Below are 18,093 nucleotides of genomic sequence, written 5' to 3' on the forward strand. Positions count from 1 at the left end.
ACAACTTCTTGTGCAGGAAAGAAACATGGAAATATAAACGTTGTCATTACTTGGGCATCTTGGCTTTGTATTTTCCTCTGACAGTCTTTTCCCCAGAACTTGGCTCAGGAAGCCTAAAGGAAAGATCCAAAGGGAGCCGAGAAGTCCAGGGAGAGTGTGCCAGCCAGGCAGGCAGGCGGCAGTAGCAGCCTAGCAACGAAAGCGTTAACAGGGCTGGGTAAGGCGATCCTTTCAAATGAGTAGGTCTCTGAGTTGTGGAAGTTTTCAAAGCAGTAGCAGCAGCAATTGGGGAGAAGACCAGATGGAGGCCGGGAGACCTAGGCTCCGCAGGGGTTCAGGCACCAGGTCAGTGGTCCCGCACATCTACCCTGCCAGCCCCGTGCTGCACTGCGCTGCTGCGCGCTAACTTTGGAAAGGAGGCTTGGAAAGGTGAGACGCCATCTCTCTGCCCCTGTGTCATGTCTACCCTGCTAGCTAGCTGTGGGGCCATGGCTCCTCCTGCCAAACCTCGCTGGCGTCCACCCAAGCCTTGGCGCTTGTGAGGGACAGCTGACTTCTTCCCAGGAGACTTTTCTAGACTGGAGACTTCCTTTCCTACATCCAAAAGGAACTGTTTCTGAAACCGAGGATTATTTTTCAGACCACACACAGGGGCCCCTGCCTACCTGCTGCTTCCTCTTAAGTTTTTATAGGTTATAACCACAATCCAGAATTCCTACCTGCTTCAGGTGAAACTGAGAACAATTGTCGAAGTTACTCAATCAGGGTGGGGGGAGGTGGGAGAGGGGGAAGGGAGGGAGAGGAGAAGGAAAGAAAAGGAAACGAAGCTTCCCAGTACCCTGGCTTATAACTTAAGGCAAAACAACTTTTGAAAATAGTTTTTGTGTAGGAGTTTTTCTTGCTTATTGCTAGAACCAAAAAAAGTGGAGAGAGGCATATTCTGGAGGAAATAATTTTATAGCTGCATGAGTCAGATCAACTTACCTACTTGAACTTATCTGCCTATGAGGCAAAGAGTAATTGACTTAAATAGAGCAGGGGCAAGGGGGCGTAGAAAGGTAATGTCACAGAAATTACATTCTGCAGGTGGGAAGGAGAGGTCTTAACTTGGAGAGTTGTGCCTGACTGTCCTCTCCAGGCAGGAGTAGGAGCCCCCTCCAAGCCCTGTAGATACAGAGGAGAATTGCTGCCTCTCTCTTCCTTGCCCTGGTAGGACAGAAAGAGGCAGTGACCAGTCCTGTCCAGAGCTCTTTCTGGTTTCTGCAACATACAGCAAGCCTGAGGTGAGCCTTATACCTGCTAGACTGAATCAGAGAATCAGAATGAGTCATTTGCAGCTCCATTTCAGAACAAAGTACTTTGCAAAATGCCTTATGAGACACTGCCTCCTTGTAGGTGGGACATAACCTCCCAGAGCAGTCACATTTTCCCCCCTTCTCTTCCTCTCTTCAAACAGGCAGGCATTCTGAGGCTCTGGAGAGACCCAGCTCTGGCCCCTGGGCTCAGTTTGCCCCTACCATGTGGACCCTGCTCCTTCAGGTCAGGACCGGAGTTTTAAAATAAAATGGATGATTTGACGTTACTTGATCTTCTGGAGTGCCCTGTGTGTTTTGAAAAGCTCGACGTCACAGCCAAAGTCCTCCCTTGCCAGCATACTTTCTGCAAACCATGTCTACAGAGGATTTTCAAAGCCCACAAGGAACTGAGGTGTCCCGAATGCAGGACCCTGGTGATTGGCAGTATCGAGGCACTGCCAGCCAACCTGCTGCTGGTGCGTCTCCTGGATGGAGTGCGTTCAGGACAGAGCTCAGGGCGAGGAGGCTCCTTCCGCAGGCCTGGCATGCTGACTGCACAGGAGAGCAGGAAAAGCAGGAGCAGCCCTAGAAGTCTGCAGGTCAGTCCTTTCCGGCTAGTGCCCAGCATCAGGATCCACATGGATGGGGTAAGAAAGATCTTGCTTGTTAATATTGTGTGTACTCGTTTGCATGTGTATTTCCTGGGGGCTAGGGGTAGTGTGTTCTGAGTTACATGTACAGTCCTGCCAAGGGCTCCTCGGAGATAAGTTTCCTGAGCAGTGATCACTTTCCTAAGACACGCTGAATCCTAAGCCTATCTATCCCATCCATCTGACACTTCCCCTTAGAACTTCTAAAGGCTTCCTGGTTCTCCTGACTTCTTGTCCAGAGAATAGCATGTTTGGAGTATTTGTTTTGATCTTTCGCTCCTGTTGCTCTAAGGCCAAAGCAGTGCCTGGAAAAATGCCCAGAGGGTGAGAAAAAGAAAACAAAATCTAACTGGTTTGCTTTTGAGATCTCTGAGAAGTTCTCCCCCACCTCCTCCCCCGCCCCCGCCGAAAATGTCACGCATTGTTTGAATTTTATCCAGATCAGTCTTTCCATGCATCGTTATAAAGCACTATTATGACAATGCTTGTTCATAATCTGTTCAAAGCTCTCAAGATACCTGGCGCCCAAGAGCTGCAGGAGGGAACTGTCTGTGTGGGTGGACTGATTGATGATGGCAGGGCCATGAAACACAGCAGATGTGTAAAGAGCCCTGCCGATTTGTAGTTACCAAAGGGATAAAATAGACCAAAACAATAGACATGTCAGAAGCTGCAATCAAATGAGTCAATTAATTAATTAAGACAAGCAAATGAACAGACCCAGTGAAACCTCACAGATCACCCAAAAGGACGTTTGTGCCTGATATTAATGGGAATCTACTAGCTGGTTGCTGAAAGCACTCTCTGAGGGCTTTTCCTATGGGATGCTATGGAGAGACTAACTCTGGAGAAGAATCTTGTCCTTGCAAGTCCAGCAGGATTATTTGTACTGTGACTCCTAGAGCCAGGACTGATTCAGTTGCCACCAAAAGCTGTAGCTTGGATTGTTGGCATACCTCGAAAACCAGAGCTGCATACTTTGAAGACATGCCTAAAGCAAGCTTTAATTCCACCATCAGGGTCAAACAGATCTGCTTTGAAGCAGAGCAGGGTGTTTTTTAACATTAAAAAAAATTATTGTAAAGATACTATACAGAGGGGTTACAGTTACATGAGTAAGGTAATGAGTACATTTCCTATTGAGCATTGTTACACCTCCTTTGTTTTTCCCCTGCTATCCTTCCCTCTCTATCTCCCCAACTTCTGCCCCACCCCTGAAGTTGGAAAGTTTGTTTTCAACATAGTGTCTTGTACATCTCATTGTTACAATGGGTCAACCTATATCCTTGTTTCAGCATTTTGTTATTTCTCTTCCCCTCCCCAAATTAGAAAAATGAATATACAAGATGCAAGGCACCAGAATCAAATACAGTGACAACAGGGGTTATACCATGGGGGAAAAACATACAAAAGAAACAAAAAATTGCATAGTACATTAAAAACAACAGCAACAAAGGAAAAAACCTCTTGTGTACATATCTTGGAGTTCATTTCACATAGCATCATCTTATATGGTCATATGTACATAACTTTTGACCTTTTCTGCTTGTGTAGTAAGATTATCCTAGATATATACTAGTTATTGCAAATAAGGGAAACCATGAAGGGATCCCTACTGCATTGTGGGAGTATAAACTTGTATAACCATGCTTGAAAGCCGTATGGGGTTTCCTTAAAAGACTACACACAGAGCTCCTCTATGACCCAGCAATCCCACTTCTGGGCACTTATCCAAACGATCACAAACAAGGCCATACTAAAGCTACCAGCACAACTACGTTTATCACAGCATTATTCACCATAGCTAAGATATGGTACCAACCCAGATGGCCTTCAGTAGACGAATGGATCAAGAAAATGTGATACACACACACACACACACACACACACACACACACACACACACACACACACACACACACACACACACAACGGAATTCTATGCCTCCATCAGAAAGAATGACACTGCCCCATTTGTTAGGAAATGGAAAGACTTGGAAAAAATTATATTAAGTAAAGTAAGCCAGGCCCAAAATGTAATGGTTTTGTAAGACTCTCCTCACACAGGAGGAAAGATTTATGTGCATTTGGAAGTTGTCTCAAGTTTTCTTTCTAGTTGCTCAACCCTCCTTGGATTCACTGCATCTCTAAGCCAGCCAGTGGGTAGGGATAGGTATAAATACTCAAAAATAGGTGTCAAAGGACGATGGTGTGATTTCTTTTCTCACTGTAAATGTTTTTATTGTTGTTGTTCTATGTGAAAGACAACATTCCAGAACAGGACTGGGCACTCAGCCTTCTTGAGGTCTCTCCATTAGTCTAGATGTAGACTTCCATCAGAATCTCCAAGACCTACAAAGATAGAGTGGGGTTAGGAGGGCAAGCTTTTCACAAACATTCCTCCAGAGTTAGGAAATCCCCCTTGAATTATTGTTTGTTTTTTTTTTAATGAAGGGGGGGTTGTTACAGTTACATAAGTAAGGTAATGAATATGCTCCTTTTAAAACACCATTACCCCTCCCTCAGTTTCTCCTGTTTACCACTCCCTACTCTTTCCCCCTCCCAAGTTTTAAAGTTCATTTCCAACATAGTGTTCATGAGTATCATTGTTGCATTCGTTCATGCTTTGTCCTGCTCTTTCTGTGATTCCCTTTCCCTTCCATGAATCAGATAAGCTTATATACAAGACAAAGGGTACAGAAAACTGAAACAGATATAAAAATTAGAAATAACTGCATATAGGACGTAATAAGAACCTCATTTCCAATTCTTGGAGTTCATGTTGATACGCTTCATTATATATATGGTCCCATCCACTTAGCAATTGGGCTATTGTGATCCACTGCTAGGAGTATCATAGACATATTCCAGTTAATCCAAAGAGGGAAATCATAAGATCTCTATTTCTCCCTTTGAATTCTTCAGTCCCAACAACCTCTATTCACTGGAGCTTTGCAAAAGTCTGACTTCCCTGTCAGGAGCATTGTCATCATTCACTAAGGAACTGTTGCCAGCTTGAATGTACTTTTGTTCCGATTTGTATCTTTGTTGCTAAGACAAGTGGATCTGCAACTAGTAAGTTTTTAAGCCATAGATTTGCAGGGTCCCCCCTGGCATGGGATTGGGAGCTGGTCATGTAAGAGAAAGCCATTAAGACAAGAGGAGTCCCTGGAACTCTCCTTCAGGGCCTGAAAACATCAGGCAAAGGTACCTATCTTCTAAACTGCCCTGGACAGAAACAGGTCATGAGGCTGAAAGACAGAAGCAAACATCGAAGGGCTTCTGCTTTTAGGCAGAGCCTGGTTAGTAAAGATGCTCACTACAAGGGAGGAGCTGACAACATCACCACTCCATTTCCTGCAATTCCTGAGCTACCCTTTCTTGGTGTGCTCATCTCCTTCCTTTTGCCTCTCTCCATGGAAATATGAACAAGACCATCCTTGGTTGTAAAGATGGTGTCGATGTGCAACCTGGTGCTTCTGCCCTAAAATGTAACTGTCTTTCCTGTAAATGTGAAAGACGCCATGTACCCTTCAGTTAAAGGAAGCAAGAATGGTCTGAATGCTCTGTCATTCTGTTCTGAACATCAGAAGTGTGGACTTAGAACCTCAGTGAAATCCTCCTGAGTTACTCGTCCTCTCTGCCTCTGTTCATTCAAGCTTGCCAACAGCAAGGAATACTTGCTGCCTTACCTCCCCTCTTCCTCTAGGAGAGTGTGGAAATGATCTTGGCAACAGACTCTATTGCCTTAGAAAACATCTGCCAGGCATATGCAAAGCATCACCATTATCAGCCGTTTAAACTTGCCCCCTCGTGACTTTGGACAAACCACTTAGAGTTGACTGGGTCTCAATTTAAAATTCTGTAAAATGGGAAAATATCTTGTGAAAACAGAAAGCCATTGTAAAGCTTAACTAATTAGTGTTTGCAAAGCACTTTGAGAGGTTTAGATGAAAGACATTTGGAAGATCGTTATCATAGTAAACATTACTATTGACTGTTCGTTGTGCCTGGCCAAGCATGAGACATTCTATAGAACACAGAAGAGTTATAGCCCTTCTAGGAGAACAGAATAGGTATTATTATCAAATTAAACTCCAGCCTATGGGGAATCCGGGTCAGGATAACACTAAGTATAAAGTACTCTCCTGAGAGGGCACAAATAACCTGTTGTCACAGGGTACCCATTTTGCAAAACACCTCTTCCAGAAGACTCGCTGATAACCCAGTACTCTGAAAGAGTTCATTTAACTTCCTACCCTTGAGCTTTTTCAGCCCAAAGTCTGTTCTGCTCACCTACCTTGGCTCGTTTGTAAAACAAGCTCATCCAGATCTTTTTGTTGGCTCAAGGAAGCCTGATGCACTTGTGCCAGCCAGGGTGCCAGGGTGGAACCAATAGTTACACCTCATGGTGCCAGCCCAAGAGAGAGAGAGAGAGAGAAAAATTATCCCATTGTGCCTACACATCTAAATCTCTCCCAAGCGGATTGTGTAAAATGAAAACTTGAGAAATGGTGGCAGGTTTTTACAGCATGCAATTATTTCAAGCCAACAGGGAAGCTCCATAAACTGGTGGGCCCCTGGTACTGCAAATCACAGTGTTGCCACACCCCCTCCCCTTTTTATTGTCAGAGGGGTTATAGTTACATAAGTCAGGTAACAAGTACATTTCTTGTCAAACTTGTTACCCCTTCCCTCCATTTTCTCCTACTTTCCCTCCCCCCACCCCTCCCTCCAAGCTGTACAGATCATTTCCAACATCATGTCTTGTGTATATCACTGTTACATTGGTTCCCCGCTTGTCCTGTGTCTGTCTCTCCATTCTGTTGTTCCCCTTCCCTTCCTTCTTCCCCACACTGCCCTCCAGCTAAAGGAACTCTGCTGGCCTTCAAACAGATTAGGAGTTCCTCATGAAGGCCTAATCTCTTTTCCTTCTCACTCTGTTACCCTTTTATTTCTGCATTCGAATAGGCCATAAAAGCAGGGAAGTGGAGAATTTCCAGACTTTGAACATTATCAAAATTCAAATCTTGATTCTCTCCCTCCTTGGTTGAATACTTTGGGCGAGGCACCTAAAACCTCAGGGCCTCCAATTCTGCATGTATAAATGGAAGGTAATAGCACCGATCTTAGAGGGTTGTGGTAAGGCATTAAATGAGATGATTCATATCAATTAGCTCTTAGTACATAGACTGGCTCATAGTAAGTGCTCAAGAAATATTAGCTGAGATTGTTGTTGAGGTGACTCAACACTTTCTAGTCTGAAGTACACACCCTCTTTCACTCTCTGATCAATCAAATGCCACTGCGAGACCATCTTTGGCAACCTGAGGTCTTGCTAGTTCCATTTCCCTCTGTGGCCATAATTCAGATAGATGATTCTTCCCACATGTTCTGGATTTAAAGTCCCTTCTAAGACTTTTAGGGAGCTATGAACTGATTGGAGGAGAAAACCCTCTAACTTACCTTTCTTCACTAAATAGCCAGTTTAAGGGGAAAACACACACACACACACACACACACACACACACACACACACACACACACACACACACACACACGGCAAGCATCGGTCTACTTCTTGAGTATCACTGATTCTTCATTAACTCTCATCTTTCCCTTCCCCTGCCTTTCACTCTACTCCACAACATGAAGGTTGCCACGCTGAGTTTTGCAGGGCTGGACTTTCTCCCTACATTGTTAAGCATCGTGCCAACCACACACATTCCCATCTTACTCACCCTGTATCAACAAGAACACACCTGCCACCAGCACACAGACCAGGTGGCTTTGCCCTAGAAATTTTTCTAGTTGGTCTTGCAAAGCAACCAAGGAGAGAAAAATGAGGTCAGAAAGCACTTTAGGGAATTGAGGCTGGGGAAAAACCAGAAGGTGGCCTGGCTCCATCCTGGGTCTCAGATGTTCTGTTCTGGGCTGTGATGCACAGGGTGGGTTTTTTTTTTAATTTGCAAGAGGATGAAAATCATCTCTAGGTCCTGAAAACACCGGGCAGCTGCCACCTGGGACAGCAAGGACCCTATGTGGCAGGTGAAGGGAGACAAATGGGTAGAAGCTAAGGTTGAAAAGTCAGGAGATCCAGATCATTCTCCAGCTTCACTCACATTAAAAAAACAAAAAACAAAAAACATGGCTTCAAGGCTGGGAAGGTGGCTCAGTGGTAGAGTGCTTGCCTTGCATGCATGAGGCCCTGGGTTCGATTCCTCAGCACCACATAAGCAGAAAAAGCCACAAGTGGCGCTGTGGCTCAAGTGGTAGAGCGCTAGCCTTGAGCTGAAGAGCTGAGGGACAGTGTCCAGGCCCAGAGTTCAGGCCCCATGACCAACCAAAAATAAATAAATAAATTTTATATATATATATATATATATATATATATATATATGGCTCCAAATCTCTAGTTCTTGTTCCCTCCCTTTTAATGCTGTGTTAAAGGACTTTTTCATTTTTTTAAAGTTGCTAACAGTGAGTGTGTGCTGAGATTCAATTATTTGTTAGCCATGAGGCCTTAGATAAGTTCTCATGAATATCTCACATCCTCAGCTTCAGCTTCCATATTTGTAAAGTGGTGATAGTGATAATGTGTCCATCTATCATAAGGCAATTGTTGAGGAAAAATGAGCAGGGCATGCAAAAAGCTTAGGGCCAGGTGCCAAGAGATGTCAGCAACAGAAAATAACAAAACAGGCACAACAGAGAAAGTCTACTGGTAGTTTGGGGTACATATATGCAAAAGAAAAAAGAAAATAAATGGGAGCTGGACACCCATGGCTCACATCCATAATCCTAGCTATTCAGGAGGCTGAAATCTGAAGATGATTGCTGGAAGCCTGCTTAGGCAAGAAAATCCATGAACTCTTATCTCCAATGAACCACCTGAAAACCTTAAGTGGGGCTGTGGCTCAAGTGGAAGAATGCTAGCCTTGAGCACAAAGAGGCTCAGTGACAATGCCCAGGTCCTGAGTTCAAGCCCTGGACTGGCAATTAAAAAAAAAAACAAAAACCACAAAACCTGGAGGTCTCCATTAGAAAATTGAACAAGGGAATTTAATGGATTTTCAAAAGGGAAGAAAATTTTGAAATGACAAAGCTGTAATAATAGAAGACACATCAGTGGTTGCCTGGGGTCATGGTTGCAGGAGGGAGAGACCACACGGGGCAGCAGGAAGTTTTATGGAGTAATCAGGCAGACCCTGAGGTTGTCACGCGACTCTGTAGATGCATTAACACTCATAGAAGTAAACATCAAAAAGTAAGTAATATTGGATGGAGGAACAAGCACTCTTGGATATTTCTTTTAGTGGCTACCTGCTTGTCAGCTGGCCACTCAGATTTCCTCTCACCTTTGGGTATTAGGTCAGTGCCATTTCTAGAAAGACATTACCATCTTTTAGGCCAGCAGAATAATTCCTGCAGGTGGATAGGAGGACACACTCCATTAGGGAGCCAGATAGTCTACAACCTGCATCACTTCCTCAGTGGTGAAAGGTCTCTAGCCTCACACAGCAGCTTGATCTTGCTGGGATGGCTAAGCAGTACAGACAGGTGGGTGGGACACGAGGTTCATCTCACTCAACCTCAACTTTCCACTATATACATTGGCTGGATGTTGCCTATGGAATTAGCCAATGAATTATTTTTGTGTCATTTTCTTTTCCTCTTAGGAAAATCTGCTGTATCCCTTCATACTGTAAAGAGATTTGGAGTGAGGGAAAGTACATGTTCAACCTGTGGCTCGGGAAGAGCATCCTCACCCAGTCCATCCAGATCTCCTTACATTGTGGGGCTTAATGGAGAATAGCTCAAATAAAACCACACTCAATTGCTTCTCCCTTTCATATATGTACTTGTTCTTGTCAGAACTGGGGTTTTGAACTCAGGGTTTCATGTTAGCTAGGCAAATGCTCCATTATTCCATCACTATTTTTGACCTAGGGTCTCAAATTTATGCCTGAGCGAACCTCCACAGTGGTTAGCATGAATGATGCATACCACCACTCCCAACTTTCTCTGTTAAGATGGGGTCACATAAACCTCCCCCCACCCAAGCTGGCCTGGAACCACAATACTCACTCCCCCATCTCAGCTTCCTGCAGAGCTGGCATGGCAGGTGATACCATCACATTCAGCTCCTTTCTGTTACGATGGGGTCCCATGAACTTTTTTGCCCAGGTTGACCTGAAACTAAGGTCCTCTTGATCTCAGATCCTACATAGCTAGAATTACTTGAGCTGCTGGTACTCAGCTTTCTCTCTTTTCCATATTTATTTCATCTCTTTTCCTTCACTTTCTTTCTTTTTCCACATTAAGACTAGAACTCAGGTCTTCAAAGTGGCCATGCCAGCACTGTGCCACTGAAGCCATGCTTCCCTCTAGCCTTTCCTTTTCTTTCTGTTTATACTCATATCTTAGACCATCTTTTCACAGGGTAGGCTCCATGGTCAAATAAACCTGTGATTTAAAGCAGAGATGAACACTTTATTCAGAATCTTGCTGCAGGACTTTTGAGAAACTTTTAGCATGCTGATGAATGGTAACTCTCCAAGTGGGAGATTATAATAAGAAACATTTCCCAAACTTCAATGACGTCAGCACCCTTCACTCCTTTCCTACTCTCTTAGTCATGTTAATTTATTGTGAAAAATTTTGGAGATGCTGTTTTAGACAGAAAAAGTTCAATCATAATGCAAAAGATACTTTCAGTCAACTGTGAAACTCAATATCACTATCTTCTGTGGTATTGATTAGTTCCTACCAGTCTCCAGCTATGGGTGCTATGGTAACCTGCATGGCAAAGTGATGGTCTCACCATGCAGTACTCACTGTCCAAATCAGTCTAGGAGGCAAACTAGGTAGTCAACACATATACATATACATATATATACCTATACATACTTATGTATATATGCATAAACATACCCACCGGTGTATGTGTATATGTATACTTGTATAACATACATATACCTCTGTATGTTTAAATTGGAAATCTGCACACTGACCATAAGATATTATTCCTTGCAAGATGGAGTGTCTGGTTACTTTTGGCCCTTGAAGAAAAGAGCTGTGGTGTTAGATGCTCGTGTCAAGATACATCCCGGTTAAGAAATGTTGAGATGTGAAGAAGGGAGTGTTGCCTCATTTAAATAAAATTCTAGAAAAGGTAAAATTATAAACTATAGTCATCTGGGGAGTTATGAAGGTGGCTTAGGTGATAGAATGTAGGTTCATCAAATTTTATCTGACTAAAATAGGGTATATCTTGCAAACAAATTGTAACTCCCTGACATCGATGAAGACAAAGAAGCCATAAACTCCAGAAAGTATGGGATATGAAGATGTCAGGTGGTAAGTTTGCTCAGTTTGGAGGAAATGAAGCTTGGTCAATAAAAAGAAACTTCCTAAAAAATGGGTGTGTTTAGTGATTGGAAGGGATGAAGTAGAGGTGGGACAGGGCAGCGATATGTTGAACTGGAAGGGAAGGTGGAGGAGAGGGAGAAGGAAACAGGTGGCGAAGAGACAGGATGACTGTATCTATCTGCCTTCCTCTTGAGGTGGCTAGATACCGTTGGGAAGAGGTATATCACTGGCTGTCTGTAATAGAGTCTCTCCAACAGCCATTGTGCCAAACTGGTTACCATCCATCATGTATCGGCTGCATCTACAGCAACTCAATATACTCAATACAACCAAACAAGATATCTGTGATCCAAGTAGGTGGTGGAGCTTATGGGGAAACTGAGGAGCCATCTCCATGTCACTGGCAGCCAGAGGCATTCTTTTCTATTGAAATGGTCGGGTTACTGATAACCTTAGCCCTTAGGAATGCAAGCCAGAGCACTGAAAGCAAGTAGATAGAGCAAGGAAAGACCAGGCCCTTCCAGAGCAGCTTCCTGCAGCTGGAGTCTATGTCGGTCCCAAGGGTCACACTGTTGCTCTGGTCCAGCTCAGAGCCTTGACATTCCACAAACTTCCTGTGTACCTGTCGTGCTCGCTCCAGGAATGCTTCCGGGCTCAGGTTCCAGACCTCAAATAGTTAAATTCAGCTCAACTCTCCATCATTCTCCAATTCTTTTCCCTAGCCTACAACCTCCCCCTTATTAGGAACCCCCAAACACCTTTTGAATGGTAGCATAAAGTAATAAATACATTCCTGTGTGGCATGCACTCTCTTGAGTCACAGGATAACTCCTCCTGGTGCAGAAATAATGCCTTCATGAATTAAGCCATTACAGAGCTATGTGGGGTACGAACAGTGTACTATGTTGGGCATAATGCATGTGGTGACTCAAATACTTTTAGCATGAATTACCTCCTTCAATGATTTTTTTAGGTGACAAACATCATCTCTGGAAAATAGCAAGCCAGGTTCAAAATTGCTTAACTCATAAATTGCTAAGCTAGAGAAGATCAGAAGGGTCACTATGGGTATGGCTGAACTCTTGCATCATACACCATGAATCCCACGTGTTCCTTTGTTCTTGGAGGAGATACTTTATCACAAGTTCACTGGCGCTCAGTCCCAGCAAGACTAGTGACAGGAAGGAAGAGGCCCTAAAAGAAGTGACCTCTGAACTATGAGCTGAATTGAGCTGGCTTGAAAGCAAAGCGGCCTCTTGCTATTGTAACTGTGACCCCTCTGTACAGTATCTTTACAATAAATAAATAAATATATATACATATATATAAAGAAAAAAGCAGCCTTGCATGTAGGGATGTGTTTCTGTACCTCTCACTCTGCTAAGACCCTAATCTTGCATTTTCCATTGTGGTGAGGTATACAGAGTATAAAATCTACCATGTTAGCTTCTTCTACATGTATAATTTATTATCATCAAATGTGTTCACCGTGCTGCATATCCATCTCCAAAACTGGTCATATTCCCAAAGTGAAATTCTGTACCCACTAATAACTTCCCATCCTCCCAATTCCCCAGCACCAGCTATAGAAGCATATGTATTGTATGTGTTTGTCTACACATATCTACATATACACATATGTACAGAGATGCGTATATACTTATATGTAGACATGTGTACACACAAATCATTCAGCTACTATATGTTTCGATGCTTAATTCTTTTCCAATAAAGAAAGTCAGTAACTTGTGTGTGTTTGTGTGCCAGCACTGGGGTTTGAACTCAGGGCCTCATGCTCTCGTTTGGCCTTTCCACTAAAAGCTAGCACTCTGCCACTTGAGTCAAAGCTCCACTTCTGGATTTTTGCTGTTTACTTAGAGATAAAAGTCTCATAAATGTTCCTGCCCCAGCTGGCTTCAAATCATGATCCTCAGATCTCAGCCTCCTAAGTAGTAAGGATTATAGAGATGAGCCAACAGCACCCTGCTTCAGTATAATTTTTAAATATGTATTCTAGTTTTCTGCTGCTTCTGATGAAGCATCCACTGTGATAAGTAAGCAGGATAATATGACTCTGAAGACTATCTCCACGTTCATGTGTACTGGCTGTGGGCTTCTGGGTAAGTTAGCATTACAGCTCTGTGCATCATGGCTATAAAATGGAAATAACAGAGCTCACTTCACAGGATTATGGGGAGGATTTAATGAGACAATATCTACAACAGGCTTAGCCCAAGGCCTGGCACTAAACAAGCTCCAGGTAAGGCCAACTAGCTGCTTGTACTCATCCAGGTAAGTTTATCTTTTAAAGTGCTATTGCACTTACCTCAGGTATATACTGCCATTTCCTTTGCTGTAAACATGGCATAATAACGATCATGTGCCATTGGAGGCTAAATGAAGACAATTCTTATAGCACAGATCGTGCACAGGGTCTGCCAATACTAAGCTCTGTCAGCATTGCTAGCATTCATATTTCCTATATTTCATTCATTCAGCAGGTGTGTATAGGATGCCTTTGAACAGGATGCTTCACTTTTTGTTTGAGTGCTATTGGAAAACAAAAGCAAAGGAAATACGATCCTTATCCTCAAAGACCTTATGGTCTTTGAGGAAGGTGGCTATGAAAAGTAGCAGTTGTGATACAGTTAATAAATCTTAAAAAATAAAACTCACAGTGAGGCTGGGAAGGTGGCTCAGTGGTAGAGTACTTACCTTGCATGCATGAGGCCCTGGGTTCGATTCCTCAGTACCACATAAGCAGAAAAAACCAAAAGTGGTGCTGTGGCTCAAGTGGTAGAGTGTAAGCCTTAAGCAAAAGAAGCTTGAGGACAGTGATACCACAGTTACCAGGTGCTGGTGGTTCACTCCTGTAATCCTATCTGCTCAAGAAGCTGAGACCTAATGATCACAGTTCAGTTCAAAGCCAGCCTGGGCAGGAAAGGCCATGGGATTGTTATCTCCAGTTAACCAGCAAAAAAGCTGGAAGTGGAACTATAGTTCAAGCTATCAGTCTTAAGCAAAAAAACTAAGGGACGGTGCTCATGCCCTGAGTTCAATCTTCAGTTCCAGCATTAAAACAACAACAACACTGGAGGAACAATTGATTCCACCAGAGTACCTGCATGGAGGACTTAGGCGTCCTTCAGTGGACTCAGTTCTTCTATCTGCAGATTCTCACTGAACTCTCCATGCAACGCACAGAGGTGACTGGTGCCTCTCATAACTCTGCTTACAAATAAAAGATTTATGTTCTGTTGGTGTTGGTATTAACAAAACAAAATGAAGAATATTATTACGTATCAAGTTTGATGCCCCTGTACTATTTGTGGGAAGATTCAAGAACGTTATTGAAATTGCCCTTGTTTTTAATGCATGTGATCTGATTTCTGTTGCCCGGTCATTGATGGAAAGCCATGATGCTTAGAACTATAAACCTCAGATTACACAAAGAAGCAGGTACTCTGGGTGTTGAGTCATGGCTCAGCAATGCCACGGGTTGGGGGAGCTGTATGCATATGCCATTCATGTGCCCAGCATGAAGAGTCACAAGAGAACTTGGGTCATTCACAGTTCTCCTTCTGTGAAAGACCAATAGGAGAGCTTTAGCCTAGAGACAGGAGAAAAAAGCAAATTATTCCAGAATGCTTGAAACTGGCTATCAACTGCCAGTGTTGGAGAAATCAAGAATGGGGTCCTCCACTTGCTCAAGGAGTCACCCCCACATAGCTGACTGCAGTCTATGTTCGGGTCTTTTAGCCGCCTCTGCTTTGGGAAGTCACCTCCTCAGGTTCTCAGGTGGCTGGTGGTGTCCTCCCACATCCACATTACATGACAGGCTGGACATAGACGCTTTCCTACTGGACTAAAATGTCCCTGGTAAGAAGATATCTTGTTCTCAGTACTTAGCTCAGTACCTGAAATGCAACTAACTCTCACTAAATAAGTATTGAATGCATAGAGTTTGCATATTACAAGACCCTGAGGTTTCATACAACCACCCCTCTTCTCCTCCCCTGAGACTAGAAGAATGAAGCTGCACTGATTGTTGTGTCCCAGCTGTTCTGGGAATGACATGTCATTTCTTGCAAGGGCTTTAGGGGTAACTGGGAAATGAAAAAGAACTCAACCAAGAATGGAACTAGATGGCATGAAGTGACTGGTCTGCTTTCTGAGTAGGTTGCCCCTTTTTTGTTTTTGTTTTGTTTTGTTTTTTTGCAAAACTCAGAATGATATCACCATTCTCCAACAAGTATTTTTATTGGTTGTCAAGGCAATGTGACAGGATCACTAGGCACAGATCAGGAATAGAACTCTGCAGAGATGGGTTCAGGAAGAGTGTTTATCTGCAGTATTAACAAGCTGCCTGAGTAGGAGAAAGATGAGGTAAGAGTAAATCTTATTTGTGGACTTTTGTTTAAAAAACAGGAATGGCAGAGAAATTGAGGGGAAAGAAGAGAAAACTTTCCACTCACTGGAAAAGCAAGAAAGGTAATCCCCCAAATTCCTGGAATGGAGAGTTCTCATAGACAGATACATTCCATGCTAAAAAGAGGGAATAGAATGAAAAGAATGGAAGAAGACAGCCATGTTCTTTCCTTCCTATTGGCTGATGATGAACAGGAGACAGGAGCCGATGTCTTAATAGAAAGAGAAACCTCTCCTTCTCCTCCTCTGATTTCCCTTTGTATTAGAAAGTGGAAGCTTTTGCAACCCAATACATTTCTTTTTATTATCTTCCTTTTTGTTTCTGAACTCTTTAAAAGACTACGATTTTTTGATGCTTTTTGTTTTTACTCATTAATTTTTAATGTAATGGAGAACTGTCTCCACAGCATTTATTTATTTTTTATTGTTAGTAGTAAAGAATTGTACAGAGGAGTTACCATTCCATAAGTCAGTAATGAGTGCATTCCCCCTCCATCCCCACCCCCACCCTCACCCTCCATGAATGCATTTCTTTTTGGATAATATCACCCAATCTTGGTGATTGAGACATATCTTGGCATTTCTATCTTCCTTGATTCCAGTGACCATCTCAAGGCCTAGAGAATGAAGCAAACTTTCCTGAGTGTAATACTTATTCTGGCTGCATGATTGATAGAAGAAGGATTGAAATGAAAGAAAGAAAAAGGAAGGAAGGAGAAAAAGGTGGATACAATTGTTAATCAGCACCTAAGTATTTATTACTATCATATAGCACATACCATGTTCTAGACACCACACAAAATAAATATGTCACAATCCTTGCCTTTTTCCCATTTTATACAGATGTTATGAAGTGGCAGAGCTAGGAATTGAACCAGAGCTGCCTGAATGCAAGGACTGAGCACTGACTAGGTCAGTAAAGGTGACTAAGGAAGACATGATCTTAGAATCCTGTAGTGTCAGGACCTATCTGCTGTTACTGGTCAATTCCTGTTGGCACCCAGTATGGTTGATAAGTTTCCAGAGCACAGCTTAGTCCTCAGCAGTCCTGTGTTAATGACAAGCTCCATCTTAATTAGGTAATGTAGTCAGAAATGTAAGGATTTGAATCATTAGGATGAATCAAGGGGAAGAGGGAGTGACTTGAGATAAAGGAAGCTGAGTAAGGAAAAAGTAGAGAGAGCTGGTAAAGAAGAAAGACAGGAAAGAGCCAGGAGAGATCTAGATACAGGAAACAAAAACTAGGATGGAAAGAGAATAGGGAAGGGAAGCAAGGAGAAATTCAATGGGCAAAGGAGAGAGATTTGGAGGGGAGATTTTATCAGGATCTATGGTCCAGAACTGGTCTACTTTTCCTGAAATAGAATCAAAATCAGAACAAAATATTCACGTTCCATTCCATATAGAAACCTGTCATCTGGATAGGCAAAATGGCCCACTGTGGTGGAGGAAAATAGAGCCTGAAACTCAATCCTGTCTTAACTGAAAACTAACCACATGACATGAAATATATCTTAGTGCCTAATAAATCTTAGCAATTACTGTGGCTGAGAAAGTCACAAATTCTCTGAGTCTCAAGGTGCCAGCATCCCAAATTGAAGATTTTATAGAGTGGGCAGAAACAACACAAATATTCACCTTTGTGATTTTTAAGGAAAGATATAAATGTAAAGGTTTTGTAACAAGAGCTACTATTTTTGAGGCATTATGGCTAAAGGTCATACTTTACATGAAAGAACTTATTTAATCCACAGAGCAACAACACCCTTTTACAGATAAGAAGGCTGAGGATTGAGAGAGGAGGGTTGCATGGCCAAAGCAAAGCTAGGCAGATCCAGTTGTACCTCTGGACCAACTTACAGCACAGTAGCTCTGCCTCTTTTGGCAAAGACTATGTATACATAGCACACCTCTTTTTCCCTTAATGAATTGCTCTCATCATGTTACTAGCTCAGATCTTGCTACTCCAAAATACATGGTACCATGAACACATGCTCTAAGTCCTTTGTATTTAGTATCTGAAAGTGATTTTGAAGGTCATTCCGGCCAGCCAGCCACCTCCTCCATTGCTCAGCCCTACCTCCAACTTCACAGAGAGAAGCTCACACAATCATGCTCTCATCTCTAGGGCCTGGACACACTCAATTCCTCCTGGAGAGTTATATGGAAACATAGCAAAATTTGCTAGGACAAAAACCTTGACAGGCATGCTACTACTGAAAGCAATATAAGAGAAAAAAAAAGTTTTTTTGCTTTACATTTGAGAAAGCACATTTCACATTCTGTGCATGCATGTAGAGTACTGGTGTAAACTAAGCTCAGTGAACAGAAGAGATTCACCAGTTCTA

At 42.9% G+C, this 18,093-nt stretch overlaps 1 protein-coding gene across 2 annotated transcripts in view; it reads left to right on the top strand.

The window, feature by feature from the left end:
- The first annotated feature begins 265 nt into the window (after positions 1–265).
- The window catches only part of Sh3rf2 (SH3 domain containing ring finger 2), a 136,114-nt gene continuing 118,286 nt past the window's right edge, over positions 266–18,093 (top strand). The window contains exons 1-2 of one of the 2 annotated variants that reach the window (XM_070036303.1): positions 266–429; positions 1,457–1,942. In XM_070036303.1, the coding sequence (XP_069892404.1) occupies positions 1,565–1,942 (378 nt within the window). In that variant the 5' untranslated portion in view covers positions 266–429; positions 1,457–1,564. The remainder of the gene's footprint in view (positions 430–1,456; positions 1,943–18,093) is intronic. The other variant, XM_070036304.1, reaches the window with a different exon arrangement.

The sequence above is a fragment of the Dipodomys merriami genome, unplaced genomic scaffold (assembly GCF_024711535.1).
Source record: "Dipodomys merriami isolate MVZ:Mamm:240054 unplaced genomic scaffold, mDipMer1.0.p SCAF_27, whole genome shotgun sequence".
NCBI classification, from domain to species: Eukaryota; Metazoa; Chordata; class Mammalia; order Rodentia; family Heteromyidae; genus Dipodomys; species Dipodomys merriami.